Here is a 25,389-nt window from a genome sequence, read left to right on the forward strand (position 1 = left end):
GTGCAGGCAGGCTGAACATTCTACTACGCACTCTTGCTGCCCCCTAGTGGTAACGATAGGAATCGTTTTGCTTTGGTTTAGTCTTACTATTTCTGACAGTCAGAAATATGTACAGTTGTACTAGAATGATAGGTTTGTGACTCATCTGGGGTATTCTAGAGGCAGTTCCAGAAGGACTTTTTTATTTAAAAATCTTTGGTCAAGTGAGATGACAATTTGAAAACACTAACGTCCATGTTGATTGTGTATCTATCTGTGCAGGTAAAGATTGAGCTGCCGGTCCATGTCCATGAGAAACACCACATCCTATTTACCTTCTACCACATCAGCTGTGAGATCAGTACCAAGACCAGCACCAAGAAGAGAGAGGGAGTCGAGTCCCTGGGTAAGACTAGGAGCGGTGTGTGTGTGTGAGTGTGTGTGTGTGTGTGTGTGTGTGTGTGTGTGTGTGTGTGTGTGTGTGTGTGTGTGTGTGTGCGCGTGTACATGTACACGTGCCTGTGTGTGTGTGTGCGTGTGTGTGTGTGTGTGTGTGTGTGTGTGTGTGTGTGTGTGTGTGTGTGCGTGTGTGTGTGTGTGCGTGTGTGTGTGTGTGCGCGTGTACATGTACACGTGCCTGTGTGTGTGTGTATCTTCCTCCATTACCTTACCTGTCCATCCCTCACTCTGTAACAGTGGGCTATTCCTGGGCCCCCCTGATGAAGGACGGCAGGATGCAGTCTATAGAGCTACAGTTGCCTGTGTCTGCCACCCTGCCCTCTGGATACCTGTATGACAAGACCCAGGACACCAAGAAGGTACAAGCCTCTGTTCACTGGAGAACAGCTGGGGGTCAGGGAAGAGGTTTCCCCTGCTTGGATGCTAGTGACAAATGACTGAGATGACACTGATTAAAATATTAAAACATTTGGAGAAAGAGTTATGCAGACGACTACAATCATACTGTTGTATTTATGTATTGTCACCCTTACAGTCAGCACCGGATATAAAATGGGTAGAAAACAGCAAGCCACTGTTCAAAGTGAAGACCAATGTAGCGTCAACAATATACCCCCAGGTATGTCTTCTACCTGCCAACATTAAACCAACTGTTGTAACAAATACGCCATCAGACATCTGTGTTCTGTATTTCCCTGTGTAGGATCTGCACCTCCACAAGTTCTTCCAGCACTGCCAGCTGATGAGGTCCTCTTCAGAGGGCAACCCAGCAGAACTCATCAAGTATCTAAAGGTAAGAGAGACACTCCTGCTGTGGAGTCTCTTTACACTGTCACTTTGTATTGCTGTCTCTCTTTGACTTTTTCTCCCTCTCTCCCTCCTCTCTCTCTCCATTTCTCTCTTTCTCCATCTTTCTCCCTCCCTCCCTCCCACCCTCCCTCCCTCTCGCTCTCTCAGTGCTTGCATGCCATGGAGACTAAGGTCATCATTAAATTCCTACCCACTGTGCTGATGCAGCTGTTTGAGGTCCTCAACACAGCAACCAAAGAAGCCACCGAAATCGCTGTCAACTCCACCCGGTGAGTCTGACCTCTGACCCTGTGATGTCATCATGGTCTGACCCAATGACATAGTGACATAGACATAGTCATGGTTTGTGAAAGTGAGTTATAAATGTTATTTTTATTTGGAAACGTTAATTAAATGGATATATGCTGAGTTACGTAATGATCATGTTCTATTCCTTCAGTGTGATTATACACATTGTTTCCCGGTGCCACGAGGAGGGACTGGAAAACTACCTGCGCTCTTTTCTCAAGGTATAACACCAGGCATCACACACAAGAGAGTCAGTCACTAGTGACCAGAATTAAGCCTAGAATCAAGGCCTGGTCCTTGCCTTAGCTATGATTATAATGGGTGATGCATTTTCAGTTGAAAGTAACTCAAAGTTCATGCATTTCTTTTTGGGGATAATGTTGAACTTGGATACATTTTTAATACCATGAAAAGTGATAATGTAAAGGTTGTGTATTAATGCCTATCTTTGTTGTGTGTCCCCAGTATGTGTTTGTGAACAACAGCCCAGTGTCTGGGAACTCTGGGACCACTCATGAGGTTCTGGCCACCGCCGTTACAGCCATCCTCAAACAGACAGCAGACTTCAACACCAGCAACAAGCTACTCAAGGTGTGTGTGTGTGTTTGTTTGTGTGTGTGTGTGTGTCCCGAAAATCCCCACAAGGACAAAGGCTATTAAAAGCTTAGGGGTTAGGTTTAGGGTTAGGGTTACAATTAGGGTTAGGGTTAGGAGTTATTGTTAGGGTGAGGTTTAGGATTAAGGTTAGGGGTTAGGGCAAATAGGATTTTGAATGGAAATAAATGTTAGTTCCCCATAAGGATAGTAAAACATATGCGTGTGTTTGTGTGTGCGTGTGTGGGTACCGGAAAACCCCCCAAATTCTCCATTGTGGGGACATTTCCCAGGTCCCCACAAGGACAACGGCTATTATAAGCTTAGGGGTTAGGGTTAGGTTTAGGATTAAGGTTAGTGGTTAGGACAAATAGGATTTTGAATGGAAATAAACGTTAGTTCCCCATAAGGATAGTAAAACATATGTGCGTGTGTGTGTGTGCGAGCCAGCGTGCGTGCGCTTTTACTTGTCACGCTCAATAAGAAAATTGCGATTCCCATACTGACCAGCAGGTAGCACCAGCCACTAGTTCCTTGAAAGAGAAAGTCGATTCCCAGCATTATTATGTCACCACTAAGCATGTTTTCACAAGCCTTTTCAAAACGCATTATTTGTGTGCAGTTTACTATCTGTTATTACTATACCCAGGACCCAGGCCCATATTATAGAGCCCATTGGTGTTTTGACTTTTGTCAGACTGTTGATACGATCTCTCTTAGTAAGTGTGCGTCCCAAATGGTACCGTATTCCATTTATAGTGCACTACTTTTGACCAGCGCTCTGGTCAAAAGTAGTGCACTATATAGGGAATATGGTGCCGATTGGGATGTGGTCTAAATGCTTCACTATTGAGGAGTCCAACGTCTTCTGTCCCTCGTCCTCTTTTCTAGTATTCCTGGTTCTTCTTCGAGACGATGGCCAAGTCCATGGCCCAGTACCTGCAGGAGGGCAACAGGATCAAGGTTGGCAAATGTTCTACTCTGATTAAGGGTTTATCTTCTGTCCCACATTAAAGATTGTGTACACAAACGCACGCGCACACACCAGCTATCACTGGAAAGCCCTCAGGTGTGGTTATGAAGATTAGAGAGTTATCCGTCTTGTACATGCAAATATTTCTCTGTCCAGGGCCAGGGTGTGTCAGTTCATTCTCTCTTTCATCACCGGGAAAATGTGGCAATGAATTCTTCCTCATTCTACATGCATGTGTCTCTTGTGCACAGCAACCACACATGCACATACCCTCCCAGAAATAACCCTCCAGCTTCCTTCCACTCCCATACAAGTATTTCTGTTCTCCTTTTTTTCCGGAAAGTTTTTAACTTTTAGTTAAAGTTCAGTTGATGATAGGGATACTCCTACTCATACTCTTATCTTGCCAAAAGTTTATAAACAGTCCCAGTCAAATCCAGACTGAGGCCTCTACTGCAGCACCTCTAAGATAAACCAAGGTTGCTGAAATAGAAAAGTTGAGGATGTTACAAGCTGTGCACATTTCATATTTAACCTCTTAGCCAGCCTTCTATTGAGAAAGAAACCTGTTTCTCAATGAGTAGAAGAGTACACTTCTTCCTTCCTCCCATTCTATTAGGTAATATAAGATACAGCTCTGGAAAGAATTAAGAGACCACTGCCAATCTTTCTTAAATCAGCATCTCTACATGTATGACAGCCATTCCATTCCAGTGTCTGTTGAATTACAACACAGGCACACCTCATTCTACTGAATTAGGTACTGATTAGGTGATCACTTGAACCAAATGTTATTTAACAAGGAAAAGTATAAAAACCACTGCTGTGGTCATCACTATCCTATTGCAATAGGGCCAGCTGGATGGCAAAAACAGTGCTAATAGTACCTCAAAAGTAATATTAAACCAAAAATAACTATTGACCATAGTTTTGAGTGAGAAAAAGAAGGGTTCAATTCTGGCTTTACTGGCAGAGGGCGGTTCATAAGAACAAGGTCAAGCAGCAGACATTGCGGACAACAAAGCTACAGACCGGCAGAGGGTGAAAATGACTCTCTACTGACCGGGATGTCCACCAACTCATTCGAATGTCACTCAACAACCGTAGGATGACATCAAGTGACCTACAAAAAGAATGGCAAACGGCAGCTGTGTTGAAGTGCATGGAGAGGACGGTTCGAAACAGGCTCCTAGGGGCAGGGCTGAAGTCGTGCAAAGCTAGAAAAAAGCCCTTCATCAATGAGAAGCAAAGAAGAGCCAGGCTGAGGTTTGCAAAATACCATAAATATTGGACCGTAGAGGACTGGAGTAAGGTAATCTTCTCTGATGAGTCCAATCTTCAGCTTTGCCCAACACCTGGTCGTCTAATGGTTAGACGGAGACCTGGAGAGGCCTACAAGCCACAGTGTCTCGCACCCACTGTGAAATTTGGTGGAGGATCTGTGATGATCTGGGGGTGCTTCAGCAAGGCTGGAATCGGGCAGATTTGTCTTTGTGAAGGACGCATGAATCAAGCCACGTACAAGGTTGTCCTGGAAGAAAACTTGCTTCCTTTTGCTCTGACATTGTTCCCCAACTCTGAGGATTGGTTTTTCCAGCAGGACAATGCGCCATGCCACACAGCCAGGTCAATCAAGGTGTGGATGGAGGACCACCAGATCAAGACCCTGTCATGGCCAGCCCAATCTCCAGCCCAATCTCCAGACCTGAACCCCATTGAAAACTTCTGGAATGTGATCAAGAGGAAGATGGATGGTCACAAGCCATCAAACAAAGCCGAGCTGCTTGAATTTTTGCGCCAGGAGTGGCATAAAGTCACCCAACATTAATGTGAAAGACTGGTGGAGAGCATGGCAAATGTACAAAATCAGCAGGGGATCAAATACTTTTTTCCCTCACTGTATGGGCCCGTTTCTGAGGCCATTTAGTTCTACAGTTCTACACGCTGCTCGCCAGCTCCACACTAAAATCTTAGAAAGAAATTGTGCTGTCTAGAACCTAAAAGGGTTCTTCGGCTGTCCCCGTAGAAGAAGCCTTTTTGGTTCCAGGTGGAACCCTTTTGCGATCCAGGCAGAAACCTTTTGGGTTCCATGTAGAACCCTTTCCACAGAGGGTTCTACAGGCAACCCAAAAGGGTTCTACCTAGAACCAAAAAGGGCACCCTATTCTACCTAGAACCAAATGGCACCCTATTCCTTATGTAGTGCACTACTTTTGAGCAGGGCCCATAGAAAATAGGGTGCCATTTAGGACCGAAGCACTGCTGCAACGTGTTATATTTTACCGCGAACACTGCAGCAGAAGTTAACTTCTTCATCAGACCAGAGGACATTTCTCATTTCTCTTCTTTGGAGCAGTGGCTTCTTCCTTGCTGAGTGGCCTTTCAGGTTATGTCGATATAGGACTCGTTCTACTGTGGATATAGATACTTTTGTACCTGTTTCCTCCAGCATCTTCACAAGGTCCTTTGCTGTTGTTCTGAGATTGATTTGCACTTTTCGCACCAAAGTATGTTCATCTCTAGTAGACAGAACGCATCTCCTTCCTGAGTGGTATGATGGCTGCGTGGTCCCATGGTGTTTATACTTGAAGACTATTGTTTGTACAGATGAACGTGGTACCTTCAGGCGTTTGGAAATTGCTCCCAAGGATGAACCAGACTTGTGGAGGTCTACCATTTTTATTCTGAGGTCTTGGCTGATTTCTTTTGATTTTCCCATGATGTCAAGCAAAGAGGCACTGAGTTTGAAGGTAGGCCTTGAAATACATACACAGGTACACCTCCAATTGACTCAAATGATGTCAATTAGCCTTGTGATACAGTGAATTATAAGTGAAATAATCTGTCTGTAAACAATTGTTGGAAAAATTACTTGTGTCATGCACAAAGTAGATGTCCTAACCGACTTGCCAAAACCATAGTTTGTTAACAAGACATTTGTGGAGTGGTTGAAAAACGAGTTTTAATGACTCCAACCTAAGTGTATGTAAACCTCTGACTTCAACTATATATATATATATATTACATCTGCAATTTTGCCCGAATCTTAACTTGAGATCCTCAAATCCACACACTATAGATCCAAAGAGCAACCATTGAGCTCAATAGGTTTGTGTGAAAATCCACGTTACACACACAGACCCAAGTTGGATTAATTCATTATTTATTTGTCTAAAAGATGCAACATTTAGTTTACTTTGGTCTTATTGAACTGAATATGTTTTACCAGATGCCCCGTGCCCAGAGGTTTCCAGACAGTTTCCACCAGGCCCTCCAGTCCCTGCTACTGTCCATCATGCCTCACATCACCATCCGCCACGTTGAGATCCCAGAGGAGGCCCGCTGTGTCAACCTCAGCCTGGCTGGCTTCATCAAGGTAAGGCCTCCATACACTACAGGCCCCAATATATTACCTGAACCACACAGGACAGAAATAATACCAAAGACAAAAAAGGAATCTACTGTTGATATCACAGGAGGTTGGTGGCACCTTAATTGAGGAGGACGTGCTCCTGGTAATGGCTGGAGCAGAATCAGTGGAATGGTATCAAATACATCAAAAACATTGTTTCCATGTGTTCGATGCCATTTTGTTCGCTCTGTTCCAGCCATTATTATGAGCTGTCCTCCCCTCAGCAATCTCCTGTGGTTGATATGAAGGTCCAGGTTGAACACACTACTCCCTTCTGATAGCAACGATAATGAGTGGTGAATTCAGTGTACTGTAAGTCAGGCACTGTATATGAAAGAAGTTCTTGGTGTGCTTAGTTGGTTAGTCCTGGTCTTCTAAATGCCCTAATCTGTGTTCCCCTTCCACAGCGCTGTCTCACCTTCATGAACAGAGGCTTTGGCTTCAGCCTGATCAACGACTACATGTGTGGCTTCACACTTAAAGACCCCAAGGTACTGGACACAACAACCACTCTTCTCTACTATTGCTGATAATGTATTCTTAATTCAACAGGGGAACAACAACACAGCCCTGTATACAGGCTATTGACAGTAGATGTGTTGTGTGTGGCACTGGTAGTCAAATATGCTTTAGCATATTTGACTAACTGATTAAAATCAACATAATATTTTTCCATAAAAAATTATGGAAATCCTCTAATATTTTTTTATTTTTAGGATGAAAATAATATCTTGTTTGTTCATCTTTAGTTTTAGTATGAGTGTAATCTTAGAGATGTTTTGTAATACTGGAGTTGTTTGTTGACTGACAGGTCTTGACGGAGATGAAGTTTGACTTCCTCATGACGGTGTGTAACCACGAGCACTACATCCCGCTTAACCTGCCCATGGCTTTTGGACGCACCAAGCTGCAGAGAGTTCAGGGTAAGCTGCTCTCACGCCATGCTCCTCTGTCTGGTCAACCTGCATTTGCTCCCTGCCAGTGCTACACACATATTACAGGGATGCACAACTTAGGCCTTCCTGTTCTGCAGTGCTGCTGGTTTTCCTTTGTCCTGGTCACTTAAAGGGAAATTTCACCACTTTTCAACCTCATATTCATCCTCAATATGAGTTTGAAAAGTGGTGAAAATTCCCTTTAATGTATCAATTATTGTAACTGATGGCAAAAACCAGCATACACTATGAGGACCAAAGCTGTGCATGTATGATCTGTTACATCACCCTCACCTACAAACCACAACCCCCCCCCACTAATCTGCCTCATTGGTTTGGCCCACGCACCAGTTCACACACAAGTCTATTACAGAGCAGACCATGTGGAGTCCAGCAAAAGAGGGTTGTAAAAGGAATTCTATGAATGATTTTCACCCCACCACAGCGATAGTGTGTTCTGATAATACTAATGCATGGAATGTTCATTTAATTTCCTCATATTTCTCCTCCCTCTTGTTTTGTTTTGTTTTGCTTGTGGTCGTTAGATTTTATTTCGTACGCGACGGAGATTTTTGGCGCAGTAGGTAGGTGATGCCTCCACAACATCAACCGACACGTTTGCCGTTTGAACGCCAACTGACACCGCACGCCATTAACCCATTTCTGCTAGCCCCGTCTATCCAGGACACTCATTCATTCACTCTTTATGATTGCTAACATCCTCCATACCACCTGCTTCGGCCAATGCTTTGTAGTGGCCTGGAGTTTGTCACACTTCTTGCTAGCTTGGATCGTGGAAATCAAATGACTTTTCTTCTCTTGAATGTTTTGATTGATGATTTCAGACTTGAAAGACGAGGGGAGAGTCTTTCATGCTCCTCTGCCTGTGGGACTGCTGCATTCTCTCTCTCTCTCACACTCTCTTTCACTCTCTCTTTCTCTCTTTCTTTCTTTCTTTCTTTCTTTCTCTCGCTCGCTCGCTCGCTCTCTCTCTCTCTCTCTCTCTCAATCTCTCTCTCTTTCTCTCTCTCTCTCTCTCTCTCTCAATCTCTCTCTCTTTCTCTCTCTTTCTCGCTCTCTCTCGCTCTCTCTCTCTCTCTCTCTCTCGCTCTCTTCTCTCTCTCTCTCTCTCTCTCTCTCTCTCTCTCTCTCTCTCTCTCTCTCTCTCTCTCTCACTCTCTCTGTCTGTCATTCCAACTCTCTAATTGTATTAGTCATGTCTGACTGTAGTAAAGCACCATTAACAGTTCAGAGAGAAACTGAGGGGAACTCAGAAAACAACTTGTGTGGGATATTTTAAACAACTTTCTTAAAACACACAATATTGAAGCAATAACACTCACACGTTATATTTTACTGTAGTGGAGAGATGTCTTTGGCCTAAACCTACACATAAAGCCTACATCTCTAAACATTTTATAAACATTTTTACATTTGATATGTACAGGTAACTACCAAAATAATGGAAACACTTGAGTAAATGAGGGATACAAAGTATATTGAAAGCAGGTGCTTCCACACAGGTGTGGTTCCTGAGCTAATTAAGCAATTAACATCCCATCACGCTTAGGGTCATGTATAAAAAGGCTGGGCAGGCCATTATTCAGGCCATTCATTTGGTCACCATGGCTATGCCCCCATAGGATGACAATGCCCCCATCCACAGGGCATGAGTGGTCACTGAATGGTTTGATGAGTATGAAAATGATGTAAACCATATGCCATGGCCGTCTCAGTCACAAGATCTCAACCCAATTGAACACTTATGGGAGATTCTGGAGCAGCGCCTGAGACAGCGTTTTCCACCACCGTCAACAAAGCACCAAATTATGGAATTTCTTGTGGAAGAATGGTGTCGCATCCCTCAAATAGAGTTCCAGACACTTGTAGAATCTATGCCAAGGTGCTTTGAAGCTGTTCTGGCTCGTGGTTTATTTATAAAGGGTTCATGCTTTCACAGGTTTTTCTCTGATTTCCCTAATTAGAGGTGGTGATGTTTTGCATTGGAGAATAATGTTGCTGAGTCAGTGTGTTCAACATGTGATGATGTCGCGTTCCTCCCTAGAATTTGTCAGAGACGTCGTTCCATGAGTGAAACAACAGGATATCTACCATGTCACTTGAATGCTACCATTCAGTCCCATGTTAAATAGTTTGGTTGATTGAAGTAAAAGATGCACCCCTTTATATTACAGCAGGGTAGACTGCACCTGCTGCTAGTACCTGTGTGTATTCCCTATGTAGTGCACTTATTTTCACCGGAGCACCCTATTCCCTATACAGTGAACTGCTTTTGGTCAGGGAATAGGTTAGGGTGTGATTTGGGACATGACCTAACCATGTTGACCTATGACCTCAGATCAGAGCCTGGAGTCTGCGCTGACGGAGGATTACTGTAAGAATCACTTCCTGGTTGGTCTGCTGCTGAGGGAGGTGGCCGAGGCCCTGCAGGGGTCACCAGAGGTCAGACAGCTGGCCGTGGCCGTCCTGAAGAACCTGCTCATCAAACATGCCATGGATGACCGTTACACCCAGTACAAGGTGAGGAGGAGGGGGGAGACAGACAGACCACTACACCCAGTACAAGGTGAGGAGGAGGGGGGAGACAGACAGACCACTACACCCAGTACAAGGTGAGGAGGAGGGGGGAGACAGACAGACCACTACACCAGTACAAGGTGAGGAGGAGGGGGGAGACAGACAGACCACTTCACCCAGTACAAGGTGAGGAGGAGGGGGGAGACAGACAGACCACTCCACCCAGTACAAGGTGAGGAGGAGGGGGGAGACAGACAGACCACTTCACCCAGTACAAGGTGAGGAGGAGGAGGAGGAGGGGGGAGACAGACAGACCACTCCACCCAGTACAAGGTGAAGAGGAGGGGGGAGACAGACAGACCACTACACCCAGTACAGGGTGAGGAGGGGGGAGACAGACAGACCACTACACCCAGTACAAGGTGAGGAGGGGGGAGACAGACAGACCACTACACCCAGTACAAGGTGAGGAGGGGGGAGACAGACAGACCACTACACCCAGTACAAGGTGAGGAGGGGGGAGACAGACAGACCACTACACCCAGTACAAGGTGAGGAGGAGGAGGAGGAGGAGGAGGGGGGAGACAGACAGACCACTACACCCAGTACAAGGTGAGGAGGGGGGAGACAGACAGACCACTACACCCAGTACAAGGTGAGGAGGGGGGAGACAGGCAGACCACTACACCCAGTACAAGGTGAAGAGGGGGGAGACAGAGAGACCACTACACCAGTACAAGGTGAGGAGGGGGGAGACAGGCAGACCACTACACCCAGTACAAAGTGAAGAGGGGGGAGACAGACAGACCACTACACCAGTACAAGGTCAGGAGGGGGAGACAGAGAGACCACTACACCAGTACAACGTGAGAGAAACAGCAGTCGTGAGTGAGTGAGTGACAGACAGACAGACAGACAAACAGAGAGAGAGAGAGAAACATCACCCTGTAACACAAGGAAAGGCCATAGGCTGTTTCTAAAGGGATATTTAATAGGAAAGCAGAAAGGTGAGGGGGAGAGAGGGACAAAATTCAGAAGCCTTTTTAAACCTCAAATACACTACAAGTTAAACATTTTCTGAATTGCAGCAAAGTTCTCCTGCAACCGGGTGAACAAATTAAGATCCTACATCTGTAGTTTTGAATATACGTTTATAAAGGTAAATGAACAGAGTGTTCACACAGCCGCGGGCGAAACTGTCCGAGTCGCTGTTTTGGAAATGAATAACTAGACTAGTTAACTAGAGTAAGGAGTGTTCACTGTCTCTCCTGACCCAAGATAAGAAGAAATATATTATGCAAATCCACATTGTAGATCCAAATAGTCGCTGGCAGCCGAGCAGTGTGTTGATAGAACGGCCGGCTTTCGAATAGTCCTCCTCTAAAGATACAGTAGATAATAGTTGTTTTAGTTGACACAGATCGTGACAGTCTCACACAGTAGTGTTGTACAGTATGTTACTGTTCCATAGACCACACAGATCCAGTTGGCGTGCCTACAACACACTGTGTATGCAAATTGAACAACAATAAAGTTTGTTGGAAAAACACATGAACTTGTTACCCTATTCCCCCCTCCCCCCTCTGTATGTCAGAATCAGCAGGCCCGTATCTGTCTACTGTACCTGCCACTGCTGGAGCTGCTCTACCAGAACCTCAAACAGCTGTCTGCCCAGCATCACACTTCCAGCCCTGGCCTGGGCTTCACTGTGAGTCCCCCCCTACCTTCCACCCCTGGACGTCCAGGTTTACTCTATCTGGTCTCATGACCTATCAGTCATATATTGGCCTTTTGGAGTTTGGATGAAAATTATGAATTGGAATTTCAGTTTATTTCCTGAATTGACTGAATTGAAATAGAATTGACCCCAACCCTATGATTGTCCTGTGCTCTTCCAGGGCTCCAGAGATGACTTGAGATTAACCGGCTTGATGGACAGCCGCAGGACCAGCACGGCCATCGATAAAGACCGCGGTTAGTGTGACGTCTGTCCTCAATGTGTTAACCACTGCCAACAGTAGGAGCAGAAAATTATTCATGAAGATAAATAAGACCCATTAGAATTGTAATTTCCCATCAAAATGTTGCTTTGGTGTTTGGGAACTGCCAGTAAAAGAGGTGTTTTATTGTCCATTTGGTTAGAACGGAAATTCTCCGTCTGCCATTTTCCCAAACCCACACACCACAGGAGGCTGGTGAGGGCAGAACGTGTGGAATGGAGTAAGTAAACAAAAGGATATCAAACATGGTTTCCATGTGTTTGATACCATTCCATCCATCCCGTCCTCCCCAATTAAGATGCCACCTGTGCCACACACACACTGAGCGGCACGGTGTCAACCGCGGTTTAGCGCCTCTGGATAGATATTTTGAGTGTTAAGTGCCTTGTTCAAGGCCACAACAGTAATGGTAGTTATTCTTCTGTATCGCCTGGCCTGGGACTTGAACCAGTAACCTTTCCTAATCCTTTACTGGTCCACATCTCTAACCTCTTGCCTACCTACAGTACTGTTATCTACCGCCTCCCCCCGCCCCAAATAAATCTGAGAAGCTATATGAATATGTGTCTCTGTTCTCTCCAGGCCCAGTAGCTCAGAACGGCCACCTGGTGAGGAGGGAGGACTCCAGAGGATCTCTGTTCATGGACCCAAGCACTCCAGACAGCTCTGAGGTAAGAGACAGAGTGAGATTGGTGGATGGGCCAATACAAATAAAAAAGAAAATATGGCACCATATTCCCTATATAGTGCACTACTTTTGACAAGGGCCCATAGGGCTCTGAGGTGAGACAGACAGACAAAGAGAGCCTGATATCATGTTTTTGTTCCCCGTCAGATATTGATGTTTGGTCATTTTAGATCTTTCATTCAAAAATATAACATCTACGTTTTTTGTTGAATGCTAATAGTTAGGATTTTATTTAACGGAGGGGAGGGACGGTACTTCCATGTTTTCTTACTCTGTGGTGTTCCTCCCTGCCACTGTTTTTGACACCATGTTTTCTTCCTCTATGGTGTATTGTCTTCCAGCTCCACCGGCGGGGCTCCACTATGAGCAGCAGTACTACTCTCCCTCCCATAGGCAGACTGGGCCACTATGAGATCAAAGGACTGCTTCTGTGTTTCCTTCACATCGTCAGGACCGTCTCAGACGGTCAGTCAGCAACACACTATTACATACAGTACCAGTCAAAAATGTGGACACACCTACTAATACAAGGGTTTTTCTTTATTTTTACTATTATCTACATTGTAGAATAATAGTGAAGACTTCACAACGATGAAATATCACATATGGAATCATTTAGTAACCAAAAAAGTGTTAAACAAATCAAAATATATTTTATATTTAAGATTCTTCAAAGTAGCCAACCTTTGCCTTGATGACTGCTTTGCACACTCTTGGCATTCTCTCAACCAGCTTCACCTGGAATGCTTTTCCAACAGTCTTGAAGGAGTTCCCACATATGCTGAGCACTTGAGGATGCCCATGAGGATTACCAGATGTTCGTGGAGAGACTTGTAACAGAGTGTACATATAGAGAGAGTGGATCTTTGTTCTGGAGTGAGGGGAATGGTAAAGGCAAAGCTCTGTCCTTCTGTTATAACTAACCATGGTACATATTAAATATATTATATGAACTCCCCATCAAACGTGTCTAAGTACATCCTTAATTCGTAATCACTTGATATCCTAGAAACTCATCATAACACAAACCATCTCAATTAGGTTGAGGTCGGGTGATTGTGGAGGCCAGGTCATCTGATGCTGCATTCCATCACTCTCCTTCTTGGTCAAATAGCCCTTACACAGCCTGGAGGTCTGTTGGGTCATTGTCCTGTTGAAAAACAAATTATAGTCCCACTAAGCGCAAACCAGATGGGATGGCGTATCACTGCAGAATGCTGTGGTAGCCATGCTGGTTAAGTGTGCCTTGAATTCTAAATAAATCACTGACCGTGTCACCAGCAAAGCACCCCCACACCATCACACCTCCTCCTCCATGCTTCACGGTGGGAACCACACATGCAGAGATCATCCGTTCACCTACTCTGCGTCTCACAAAGACACGGCAGTTGGAACCAAAAATCTCAAATTTGGACTCTTCAGACCAAAGGACAGATTTCCACCAGTCTAATGTTCATTGCTCGTGTTTCTTGGCCCAAGCAAGTCTCTTCTTCTTATTGGTGTCCTTTAGTAGTAGTTCCTTTGCAGTAATTCGACCATGAAGGCCTGATTCACGCAGTCTCCTCTGAACAGTTGATGTTGAGATGTGTCTGTTACTTCAACTCTGTGAGGTGTAATCTGAGGTGCATTTAATTGCCGATTTCTGAGGCTGGTAACTCTAAAGAACTTATCCTCTGCAGCAGTGGTAACTCTGGGTCTTCCTTTCCTGTGGCAGTCCTCATGAGAGCCAGTTTCATCATAGCGATTGATGGTTTTAGCGACTGCACTTGAAGAAACTTTCAAAGTTCTTGACATTTTCCGGATTAAATGACCTTCATGTCTTAAAATAATGATGGACTGTCGTTTCTCTTTGCTTATTTGAGCTGTTCTTGCCAATAATTTGGACATGGACTTTTTCCATAGGGCTATCTTCTATATACCACCCCTACCTTGTCACAACACAACTGATTGGCTCAAACGCATAAGGAAAGAAATTCCACAAATTAACTTTTAACAAGGCACACCTGTTAATTGAAATGCATTCCAGGTGACTACCTCATGAAGCTGGTTGAGAGAATGTCAAGAGTGTGCAAAGCTGTCATCAAGGCCAAGGGTGGCTATTTGAAGAATCTCAAATATAAAATATATTTTGATTTGTTGAACACCTTTTTTGTTACTACATGATTCCATATGTGTTATTTCATAGTTTTGATGTCTTCACTATTATTCTACAATGTAGAAAATTGTAAAACATTTAGAAAAACCTTGGAATGAGTAGGTGTATCCAAACCTTTGACTGGTACTGTACATGTAGAACATATACCAGGGTTGAGGTCAATTCCAGTTCAATTCCAGTCATTTCAGAAAGTTAACCAAATTCCAATTCCAAATGTTCCTCGTTAAAAAGCATTGAAGAGAATTGGAATTGGAATTTCAGTGTACTTCCTGAATTTACTAGAATTTAAATTAAATTGACCCCAACCCTGACACATACTGTATTGTGTACAATACGTTACAGTATCTCTATGGTCAGCACCACACAGTCACTTCTCTCTATTTTACTGTGTACTGTAGATCTCTACCTAAAATGGTTTGATGATACATACCTAGATACTGAATGAATGCACTGTATATCCTATGTTGTGTTTATTTTACCTATATTATACCTCTTCTATTATTATGCCATGTTTTCAAACATTTTCATTGGCCTCATCTGTGGAATTTCTGACTGCTGTGCGGTTTTAGCAGACATCGGTGTGCTACTTAGTGTGCTACTTTCGGCCAGGGCCTGTTCAAAAGTAGTACACTACAAAGGGAATATGGTGTCATTTGGGACGCAGGCCTGATCATTGTGTAATCATCTGGGTGTTGGCCTGTTACAGAAGTTGTCTCAGGGTCAGTCACTTTCCTGTTGTGTCTCTGTCTCTAGACACCTTGCTGGCCTACTGGAACAAGGTCAACCCTCAGGACATCATCAACTTCCTCAGTCTGCTGGAGTGAGTACACACAACATCTGGGTGGATGCAAGATCACAATAGAATAGGTTCTGTTCTAGTTAGTCTACTGGAGTGAGTACAGAGAGCATCTGTGTGGATGCTGGACTAGAATATAATAGGTTATATTCTCCTAGGTGGATTTGATGGAACACAAGGATTTTGCTACACCCGCAATAACATCTGCTAAATATGTGTAACGGTCCAATACAATTTGATTTGATTTGGAATTGCAGTCTTGTGAGTATTTGGCGTTCATTTGAACTCCAACCTGACTATCCATAATGCTCTGTTGGGTTGTTGACACATACCTAAGGGTTTTCGTTCTCATCTCATCACTGAACCAGTTTTACTCCCTTACCTTTTCCTCTGTCATACTAAGTGCTACTGTAACCAAAACAGTCACTTATCAAGTGATTGATGTTGTTGTCCTATTTGCACACCACTTAGTCAACTAAATACAAGACTACTATTTAAGCAATAAGGCCCAAGGGGGTGTGGTATATGGCCAATATACCACGGCTAAGGGCTGTTCTTAAGCACGACGCAACGCGGAGTGCCTGGATACAGCCCCTAGCCGTGGTATATTGGCCAAATACCACAAACAACAGAGGTGGGTTTTGCTATTATAAACTGGTTACCAATGTAATTAGAGCAGTAAAAATAAATGTTTTGTCATACCCGTGGTATACGGTCTGATATACCATGGCTGTCAGCCAATCAGCATTCAGGGCTCGAACCACCCAGTTTATAATTGCAAATAACATCTATGAGCTAAACTGTCATTAATCCGCCCCTCCAAAATCTCTTTCAGGACGTGCCTGGTGCAGTTCCGTTACGTTGGAAAGAGAAACATTGGCAGGTAGGATGATGTTTGGATTCTGTACAGCACTAAAAGGTAGGACTACTAAGTTCGTCCTAAACAGGTACATGGTACGTGTGTCTCTGTGTGTATTTGTATGAGATGCATGCTTGGATGTCCAACCTAAGGTTCCTCGCTAGTTCAATAAATTATATTATTATTATTGTCCCCCACCCATCTTTAGGCTTGGTTGTCAAAGGTTGTTTTTCTTTTTTGTTACTTGCTGATAAATTATGTTATTGTCATTCTTAATGCACCTCCACTTATCTTTAGGTGTACGTGTGTTTCTGTGTCGAGTTTATCAGGTTTAGGTTTCCTGCTAGTCCATTACACGAGTCATTAACTCCCTAGTTGTCTAGTTTCAGTGTACTGTATTGTTGTGTCTCTGTTTGTACATCTGTGTGTGGGAGTCAAGACTACTTCTGTTACAGTGACCTTATTACCGCCACACCCACGGTCGCGAGTCATGAAGGCAGTCAAATTCCACATGACCATTTAGTCACGGTAATTAGGCTTCTCCAAGCTCTGATGCTGCTGATGGTCATTAGTAGCCTACCAAACTTGCTAACTGCCTGGTACTCAGCACTCTATTGTCCCTCCAATCACTCTGACATCAATGCAAATTTAATCATGAGAGCCCATGAGCTCATGTTGCAAAACATTTCTATAGGCTATGCAATTGCGTGCGAAAACAGAGTGATGGCCTCTAATAAAAATAAGAGGATCCCATCAGCTTTCTATAGGCTAGGCCTACTATATCTATTTCTCAACTTTCCTAATATTTACATTTTACATTTTAGTCATTTAGCAGACGCTCTTATCCAGAGCGACTTAGAGTTAGTGCATACATTTTCATATTTAAAGAGGTAGGAGTATAGCCTACCTGGCTGGCATGAAAATGAACGACGGGAAAAACGTCCTCCATTCATTATTTAAGTGCATAGATTACATATATATTTTTCCCCTGCCCCTGTTTTGAAACAGGTGCATGATAATGGTCCATTCTAAATCAAAACAAATTTCACACATATATTATTTAGCATATGTAAAGACAAGATTAAATCAAGAATAGTCTGATGGGTGACAATATTAGCCTATCACTTGTGAATGATATATTATCACTTGTGAGTGATGCCCAGCGTAAGGCAAGAAATGCCTTTTTTTGTGTGACTTTTTTAAAATCATAGTCACACAACTCATGTAGCCTAGTCCATAGGCCTATATGTTTTAATAAGGTTTGTATCACAACTAAAGTGGCCAAATAACTTATTAAAATGATGCACATTAATCAACTTTACAAGGGGTGTAGAGCCTAACTGGCATACATAAGCAGCACGTGAGTTTCAAGTTTGGGGAAGATAATTTTCACCATAAAAATGCACCTTTATAATAAAAGCATTACATGCATAATCGAATTTGCAGTCACTTTTGTTAATGGTGTTTTCCCACTAATGGAACATTTGCACTTATAGCCTACTGCCATGTGCGCATTGCTGCGCTTATAATTTGAAGAAATAGCCTAATAGGTTATCAACATTTTAAGCTAAACGTTCTGATCTGTTGCGTCAGCCTCATTGTGTAAAAAAAGTGTTTTTGATGCTAGTGGTTGTATTAATTTGGGATCTATCGCATCCCACAACTGTCCCAGAGTATGTTTGGAATATTTATTTCTCGCACAGAACCAATAGAATAGGTGAACTTTTGTACTATGGGGGATAGTAAATTGACATAGGCTAGTGCTTTTGCTGTTCGTTAGGCCTACTCATCTTGTTGGCTGATGAAAAGTAAATGTGGTCAGTTCTTCCAAGACCCAATCACGTGATGGAGAGCCATGTGAGTGAGAGGTGCTTCGGAGCACGCAGCGCTCAAGGAGAAGGGAATTATAATTATTATATTCAGCCCGAGGGCACAACGGCCACTGGCTGCAAAAGGCATGGATTTTTTTAGGGGGCATTAAGGCCACACAAAGGGGATGCCGCCGGGAAATTCAAGGCATTATCAAGTGCTTGTCAAATTGTGAATGAGAGACTGATGAAGTGTGTACAGCCTGCGCAAAAAACTAAGCAGAGCTCATGTCTTTCATGCTACTTTTTTCAAATCATCATTAGAGTTGCATGATGCATGAATTGAAAATCAAAACATATAACCCAACATTTGTAGAACAACTAAAGTTACATTAGTAACTCTAAATTAGTCATATAGGAGTACCTATTTCTTTGTTAACCGCTCAACACAGAATAGCCGCATGTGTGCACTCCCTCAAATCGTTTGGAGAAAATATCCTTTCTATGTTATTCAGCTTTGTTAAATTGTATTCTTCATACTATATAATAATATAAAATAAAGCCACGGAATTCTAAGCAAATCTTGTCTGCTAAGTGAACTAGTGTAGCCCACAGCCATATGGCATAGCCAGATCAGGACCTAACATACGGACAACTCAGAGTATGCTATTCTGTTCTTCTGAAATAAACTACATTTTCTTTATATACCGCCACAGCCCTAGTCAAGACACCTGGGTGTTCCCTGCCAATACCATATATCATAGTCATTGTCTCTCTCCACCCATCTTATAGTAACGTTGTGTGTGTGTGTGCGCGTGCGTGCGTGCGTGTCGGCGGTGTGTCTGCGTGCGTGTGTGTGTAGGAGTCAAGATGCCTGGGTGTCCAAGCTGTTCTCTTCAGACAGGAAGTCTCAGACAATGCCTGTGATGCGCTGCAGAGCCGGCCTAATGCAGAGCAGGCTACAGCAGTTCAGCACCATGGATACTTCTCTCACACTCAACATAGGTACATGAATATGATGCTATCCCTTCCTCTTCCCACTTCCCTCGCTCACACTGTAAGTTTGCACATGTATTATACTCACTGCTTGAACCAGAATCTGGGCTTACAAAGGATCCATTGAATATGTTGATTCTCCTTTAAGCTTGCCATTCACCAGCTTTTCAAGCTTAATAATGTCAAAATACGTTCGGTACTTACCAAAGAATGGAGTTTCGCTGAGCAACTATGTCATTACTGCCGTTCCAGCTGGTATGTACTTCCATAAAAGGTCTAAATCAAAAGTTACATGCAACTGAAAAAATGCCTTGTCTGGAAAGAATCGTAAGGTTGTTTCTTTTAGCAAGTGTGCATGCGCACCTCTTCTGCACCTCCTGCAATATTAGTAATGTAATTAAAATACACTAAATAAAGCCTATCTAGAAATATACAATCACTGTAAACAAAATATATTGTCTACTTAATCTACGTACATTAAATATTATTGCATTTTGTGTAACGGGTGAAACAACATATTGATATGACGTTCATACACTGTTGTAGGTGATCAAATCAATGACCTTTCCTGCTGCTGGATCAGCCGACCTGTGCGTGGCAGTAATGAGTGATTTTATTGGAGGTGCAAAAGAGGTGGAGTTGGCGCATGCACATAAAAAAGACAAGGCATTTTTTCGGTTGCATGTAACTTTTTATTTAAACCTTTTTTGGAACTACATACCGAGCGGAACGGCAGTAATGATGATAGTTACTCAGTGTAAACTCCATTCATTGGTGAGTACCAAACGTATTTTGACATTATTAAGCTTGAAAAGCTGATAAATGGCAAGTTGAATGGCTGCTTCCTGGGCTTAAAGGAGAATCGCCATATTCAACGTCTCTTGTAAACCCAGATTGTGGTTCACTCACTGCTATAGCTTGACTATCACCCCTCCAAAACAAATGCTATAGGTTTACATAATATAATTTAGTTGCATAATGATATTCACTATCCACTGCCTTCTCTTACACTCTTATTTAGGGTTAGGGTTAACCCTAACCCATTTTGATACAGAGCCATCCCAATATTCCACTGTAGTATAGCCCGTAGATGTCCTCTGACTCACTCTCTCTCCTCCCTGGTGTATGGTCCCAGGGGCTGGTCCGTCGGAGACAGAGGTCCACCACCAGGCTCTTTTGGAGGGTAATATCTCTACCGAGGCCTGCCTCAGTGTACTGGACATCCTCTCACTCTTCACTCAGTGCTTCAAGGTCAGTACTAGACCTCTTTACTGACCAAAAACAATTATAGTTATGGACTAGTTCAAATTCAAACGATGTTAGCATCAGATTATGTGAATGATTGGTTTGTATTTGAAAACTATATAGATTTTTTTGCACGGATCCATTGACTGACTGATTGATTGTCCTCAGAACCAGCTGCTGGACAGCGACGGCCACAACCCCCTGATGAAGAAGGTTTTTGACATCTATCTGAACTTTCTGAAAGTCGGCCAATCAGAGGCTGCCCTCAAACACGTCTTCGCCTCCCTCAGGGCTTTCATCAACAAGGTGGAACAAAATGACTCATCACTTTAAAGGCAGGAGATAACATAAGTAATGAGGTGGTTAATAGATGGAATATAGGCCCAGGTGCTCAAATTGCAGTCTCGTTGATTATGGATTAAATATGGATTTCTGGTATGGCTTATTACATACTTGTTTTAATGTACTTCATTACTACATACAATGTATACTGTATATAAATACTGAATATTGATATTATTACCAAAATACTGCTTGCCTCGTAAAGTTGGTATTTTGTTGTTGTCAGTTCCCAGCGGCGTTGTTCAAGGGTCGCGTGACTCTGTGTGCGGCTCTGTGCTACGAGGTTCTGAAGTGCTGTGTGTCTAAGATGGGTCTGCTGCGGGCCGAGGCCTCCGCTCTGCTCTACCTGCTGATGAGGAACAACTATGAGTACACCAAGAGGAAGACCTTCCTACGCACTCACCTACAGGTCAGATACAACATCCCCCTGAACGGCAAGAAACTGCCAGCTGTCATTGATTGTTTAGTCAACTGCACAATGCAATGCTGATTCTGTTATTGTATCATCAGCAGTCCATCACTGTTAATATTATGTAATTAAAGAACTTCAACTAAACACTATCCCCAACCCATCCACCACCATTATGCTCATTAGTCCTCGCTGTGCGGTTTCAACTAGTAATCATGCACAAACTCCCCTCACACAAATATATTTAATGTTCATACAAAAATGAACAGTTAGTAGGAAAGGCTATGGAACAGCTGGAAACTGTTGAAGTCCATGCAGATTTGACATCACAGCACTGACATTGCTCTGATAATCTGGCCAAAGAATGTGAATTAAAGTTCAAATACAGACCGCCTGCTTAGTTTCCCAACCTCCACTAACAATCAGTTATGTGTCAGAAACCTACTCCATGCTTTCACAAGGCATCATGGGACTCATATCTACTACATGATCCATGGTGAAGATAGTCACACATTCCAATTTCCATTGTAAGTATTTGTGTTGATGGGGATGTTGTTTTCACATCTGTTCACCTTTCCACTTTTCCTACTTCCTGGTCCAGATCATCATCGCGGTGAGCCAGCTGATCTCAGACGTGGCGCTGACCGGCAGCTCCCGCTTCCAAGAGTCCCTCTCCATCATCAACAACTTTGCCAACAGCGACAAAGCAATGAAGGTAACAATTAGGAAAAGCTTGGAATGTACACTGCTCAAAAAAATAAAGGGAACACTAAAATAACACATCCTAGATCTGAATGAATGAAATAATCTTATTAAATACTTTTTTCTTTACATAGTTGAATGTGCTGACAACAAAATCACACAAAAATTATCAATGGAAATCAAATTTATCAACCCATGGAGGTCTGGATTTGGAGTCACCCTCAAAATTAAAGTGGAAAACCACACTACAGGCTGATCCAACTTTTATGTAATGTCCTTAAAACAAGTCAAAATGAGGCTCAGTAGTGTGTGTGGCCTCCACGTGCCTGTATGACCTCCCTACAACGCCTGGGCATGCTCCTGATGAGGTGGCGGATGGTCTCCTGAGGGATCTCCTCCCAGACCTGGACTAAAGCATCCGACAACTCCTGGACAGTCTGTGGTGCAACGTGGCATTGGTGGATGGAGCGAGACATGATGTCCCAGATGTGCTCAATTGGATTCAGGTCTGGGGAACGGGCGGGCCAGTCCATAGCATCAATGCCTTCCTCTTGGAGGAACTGCTGACACACTCCAGCCACATGAGGTCTAGCATTGTCTTGCATTAGGAGGAACCCAGGGCCAACCGCACCAGCATATGGATCTCATCTCGGTACCTAATGACAGTCAGGCTACCTCTGGCGAGCACATGGAGGGCTGTGCGGCCCCCCAAAGAAATGCCACCCCACACCATGACTGACCCACCGCCAAACCGGTCATGCTGGAGGATGTTGCAGGCAGCAGAACGTTCTCCACGGCATCTCCAGACTCTGTCACGTCTGTCACGTGCTCAGTGTGAACCTGCTTTCATCTGTGAAGAGCACAGGGCGCCAGTGGCGAATTTGCCAATCTTGGTGTTCTCTGGCAAATGCCAAACGTCCTGCACGGTGTTGGGCTGTAAGCACAACCCCCACCTGTGGACGTCGGGCCCTCATACCACCCTCATGGAGTCTGTTTCTGACCGTTTGAGCAGACACATGCACATTTGTGGCCTGCTGGAGGTCATTTTGCAGGGCTCTGGCAGTGCTCCTCCTGCTCCTCCTTGCACAAAGGCGGAGGTAGCAGTCCTGCTGCTGGGTTGTTGCCCTCCTACGGCCTCCTCCACGTCTCCTGATGTACTGGCCTGTCTCCTGGTAGCGCCTCCATGCTCTGAACACTACGCTGACAGACACAGCAAACCTTCTTGCCACAGCTCGCATTGATGTGCCATCCTGGATGAGCTGCACTACCTGAGCCACTTGTGTGGGTTGTAGACTCCGTCTCATGCTACCACTAGAGTGAAAGCACCGCCAGCATTCAAAAGTGACCAAAACATCAGCCAGGAAGCATAGGAACTGAGAAGTGGTCTGTGGTCACCACCTGCAAAACCAGTCCTTTATTGGGGGTGTCTTGCCAATTGCCTATAATTTCCACCTGTTGTCTATTCCATTTGCACAACAGCATGTGAAATATATTGTCAATCAGTGTTGCTTCCTAAGTGGACAGTTTGATTTCACAGAAGTGTGATTGACTTGGAGATACATTGTGTTGTTTAAGTGTTCCCTTAATTTTTTTGAGCAGTGTATATTTGTCATACAGTGAGGGAAAAAAGTATTTGATCCCCTGCTGATTTTGTACGTTTGCCCACTGACAAAGACATGATCAGTCTATAATTTTAATGGTAGGTTTATTTGAACAGTGAGAGACAGAATAACAACAAAAAAATCCAGAAAGACGCATGTCAAAAATGTTATAAATTGATTTGCATTTTAATGAGGGAAATAAGTATTTGACCCCTCTGCAAAACATGACTTAGTACTTGGTGGCAAAGCCCTTGTTGGCAATCACAGAGGTCAGACAGTTCTTGTAGTTGGCCACCAGGTTTGCACACATCTCAGGAGGGATTTTATCCCACTCCTCTTTGCAGATCTTCTCCAAGTCATTAAGGTTTCAAGCCTGACATTTGGCAACTCGAACCTTCAGCTCCCTACACAGATTTTCTATGGGATTACGGCCTGGAGACTGGCTAGGCCACTCCAGGATCTTAATGTGCTTCTTCTTGAGCCACTCCTTTGTTGCCTTGGCCGTGTGTTTTGGGTCATTGTCATGCTGGAATACCCATCCATGACCCATTTTCAATGCCCTGGCTGAGGGAAGGGGGTTCTCACCCAAGATTTGACGGTACATGGCCCCGTCCATCGTCCCTTTGATGCGGTGAAGTTGTCCAGTCCCCTTAGCAGAAAAACACCCCCAAAGCATAATGTTTCCACCTCCATGTTTGACGGTGGGGATGGTGTTCTTGGGGTCATAGGCAGCATTCCTCCTCCTCCAAACACGGCGAGTTGAGTTGATGCCAAAGAGCTCGATTTTGGTCTCATCTGACCACAACACTTTCACCCAGTTCTCCTCTGAATCATTCAGATGTTCATTGGCAAACTTCAGACGGGCCTGTATATGTACTTTCTTGAGCAGGGGGACCTTGCGGACGCTGCAGGATTTCAGTCCTTCACGGCGTAGTGTGTTACCAATTGTTTTCTTGGTGACTATGGTCCCAGCTGCCTTGAGATCATTGACAAGATCCTCCCGTGTAGTTCTGGGCTGATTCCTCACTGTTCTCATGATCATTGCAATTCCACGAGGTAAGATCTTGCATGGAGCCCTAGGCCGAGGGAGATTGACAGTTCTTTTGTGTTTCTTCCATTTGCGAATAATCGCACCAACTGTTGTCACCTTCTCACCAAGCTGCTTGGCGATGGTCTTGTAGCCCATTCCAGCCTTGTGTAGGTCTACAATCTTGTCCTTGACATCCTTGGAGAGCTCTTTGGTCTTGGCCATGGTAGAGAGTTTGGAATCTGATTGATTGATTGCTTCTGTGGACAGGTGTCTTTTATACAGGTAACAAGCTGAGATTAGGAGCACTCCCTTTAAGAGTGCTCTTAATCTCAGCTCGTTACCTGTATAAAAGACTCCTGGGAGCCAGACATCTTTCTGATTGAGAGGGGGTCAAATACTTATTTCCCTCATTAAAATGCAAATCAATTTCTAACATTTTTGACATGCGTTCTTCTGGATTTTGTTGTTGTTATTCTGTCTCTCACTGTTCAAATAAACCTACCATTAAAATTATAGACTGATAATTTCTTTGTCAGTGGGCAAACGTACAAAATAAGCAGGGGATCAAATACTTTTTTCCCTCACTGTAGGTGGTTATGACTTGTGTTAGCTCCCAGGGTTACGTAATTGCTTGGCTTTATCTCGTAAGGCCAACACGGTCTTGAGTCTCCATCAACAACAGCAACAACAGTCACAAAACCATTAAGGTAACCCTACAATAGAATATTATAATATGTAAGCAGAGGTCTGCTTTAGGCCCTTTCTAACCA

The 25,389-nt window shown here is 43.8% G+C and overlaps 1 protein-coding gene across 1 annotated transcript in view; it reads left to right on the top strand.

Moving 5' to 3' along the window:
- dock11 (dedicator of cytokinesis 11) overlaps positions 1–25,389 on the top strand; it is a 117,949-nt gene that overhangs the window by 43,985 nt on the left and 48,575 nt on the right. The window contains exons 20-43 of the mRNA XM_084166043.1: positions 262–385; positions 676–797; positions 974–1,057; positions 1,142–1,231; positions 1,396–1,517; positions 1,688–1,757; positions 2,002–2,127; positions 3,022–3,093; positions 6,333–6,479; positions 6,923–7,006; positions 7,327–7,438; positions 7,996–8,034; positions 9,810–9,991; positions 11,583–11,696; positions 11,887–11,962; positions 12,571–12,659; positions 13,018–13,141; positions 15,585–15,651; positions 16,463–16,510; positions 19,157–19,299; positions 20,426–20,541; positions 20,704–20,841; positions 21,104–21,286; positions 21,888–22,001. Coding sequence (XP_084022169.1) covers positions 262–385; positions 676–797; positions 974–1,057; positions 1,142–1,231; positions 1,396–1,517; positions 1,688–1,757; positions 2,002–2,127; positions 3,022–3,093; positions 6,333–6,479; positions 6,923–7,006; positions 7,327–7,438; positions 7,996–8,034; positions 9,810–9,991; positions 11,583–11,696; positions 11,887–11,962; positions 12,571–12,659; positions 13,018–13,141; positions 15,585–15,651; positions 16,463–16,510; positions 19,157–19,299; positions 20,426–20,541; positions 20,704–20,841; positions 21,104–21,286; positions 21,888–22,001 — 2,586 coding nt within the window. The remainder of the gene's footprint in view (positions 1–261; positions 386–675; positions 798–973; positions 1,058–1,141; positions 1,232–1,395; positions 1,518–1,687; positions 1,758–2,001; positions 2,128–3,021; positions 3,094–6,332; positions 6,480–6,922; positions 7,007–7,326; positions 7,439–7,995; positions 8,035–9,809; positions 9,992–11,582; positions 11,697–11,886; positions 11,963–12,570; positions 12,660–13,017; positions 13,142–15,584; positions 15,652–16,462; positions 16,511–19,156; positions 19,300–20,425; positions 20,542–20,703; positions 20,842–21,103; positions 21,287–21,887; positions 22,002–25,389) is intronic.

The sequence above is a fragment of the Coregonus lavaretus genome, assembly GCF_964263955.1.
Source record: "Coregonus lavaretus genome assembly, chromosome: 7".
In the NCBI taxonomy this organism is placed as follows: domain Eukaryota; kingdom Metazoa; phylum Chordata; class Actinopteri; order Salmoniformes; family Salmonidae; genus Coregonus; species Coregonus lavaretus.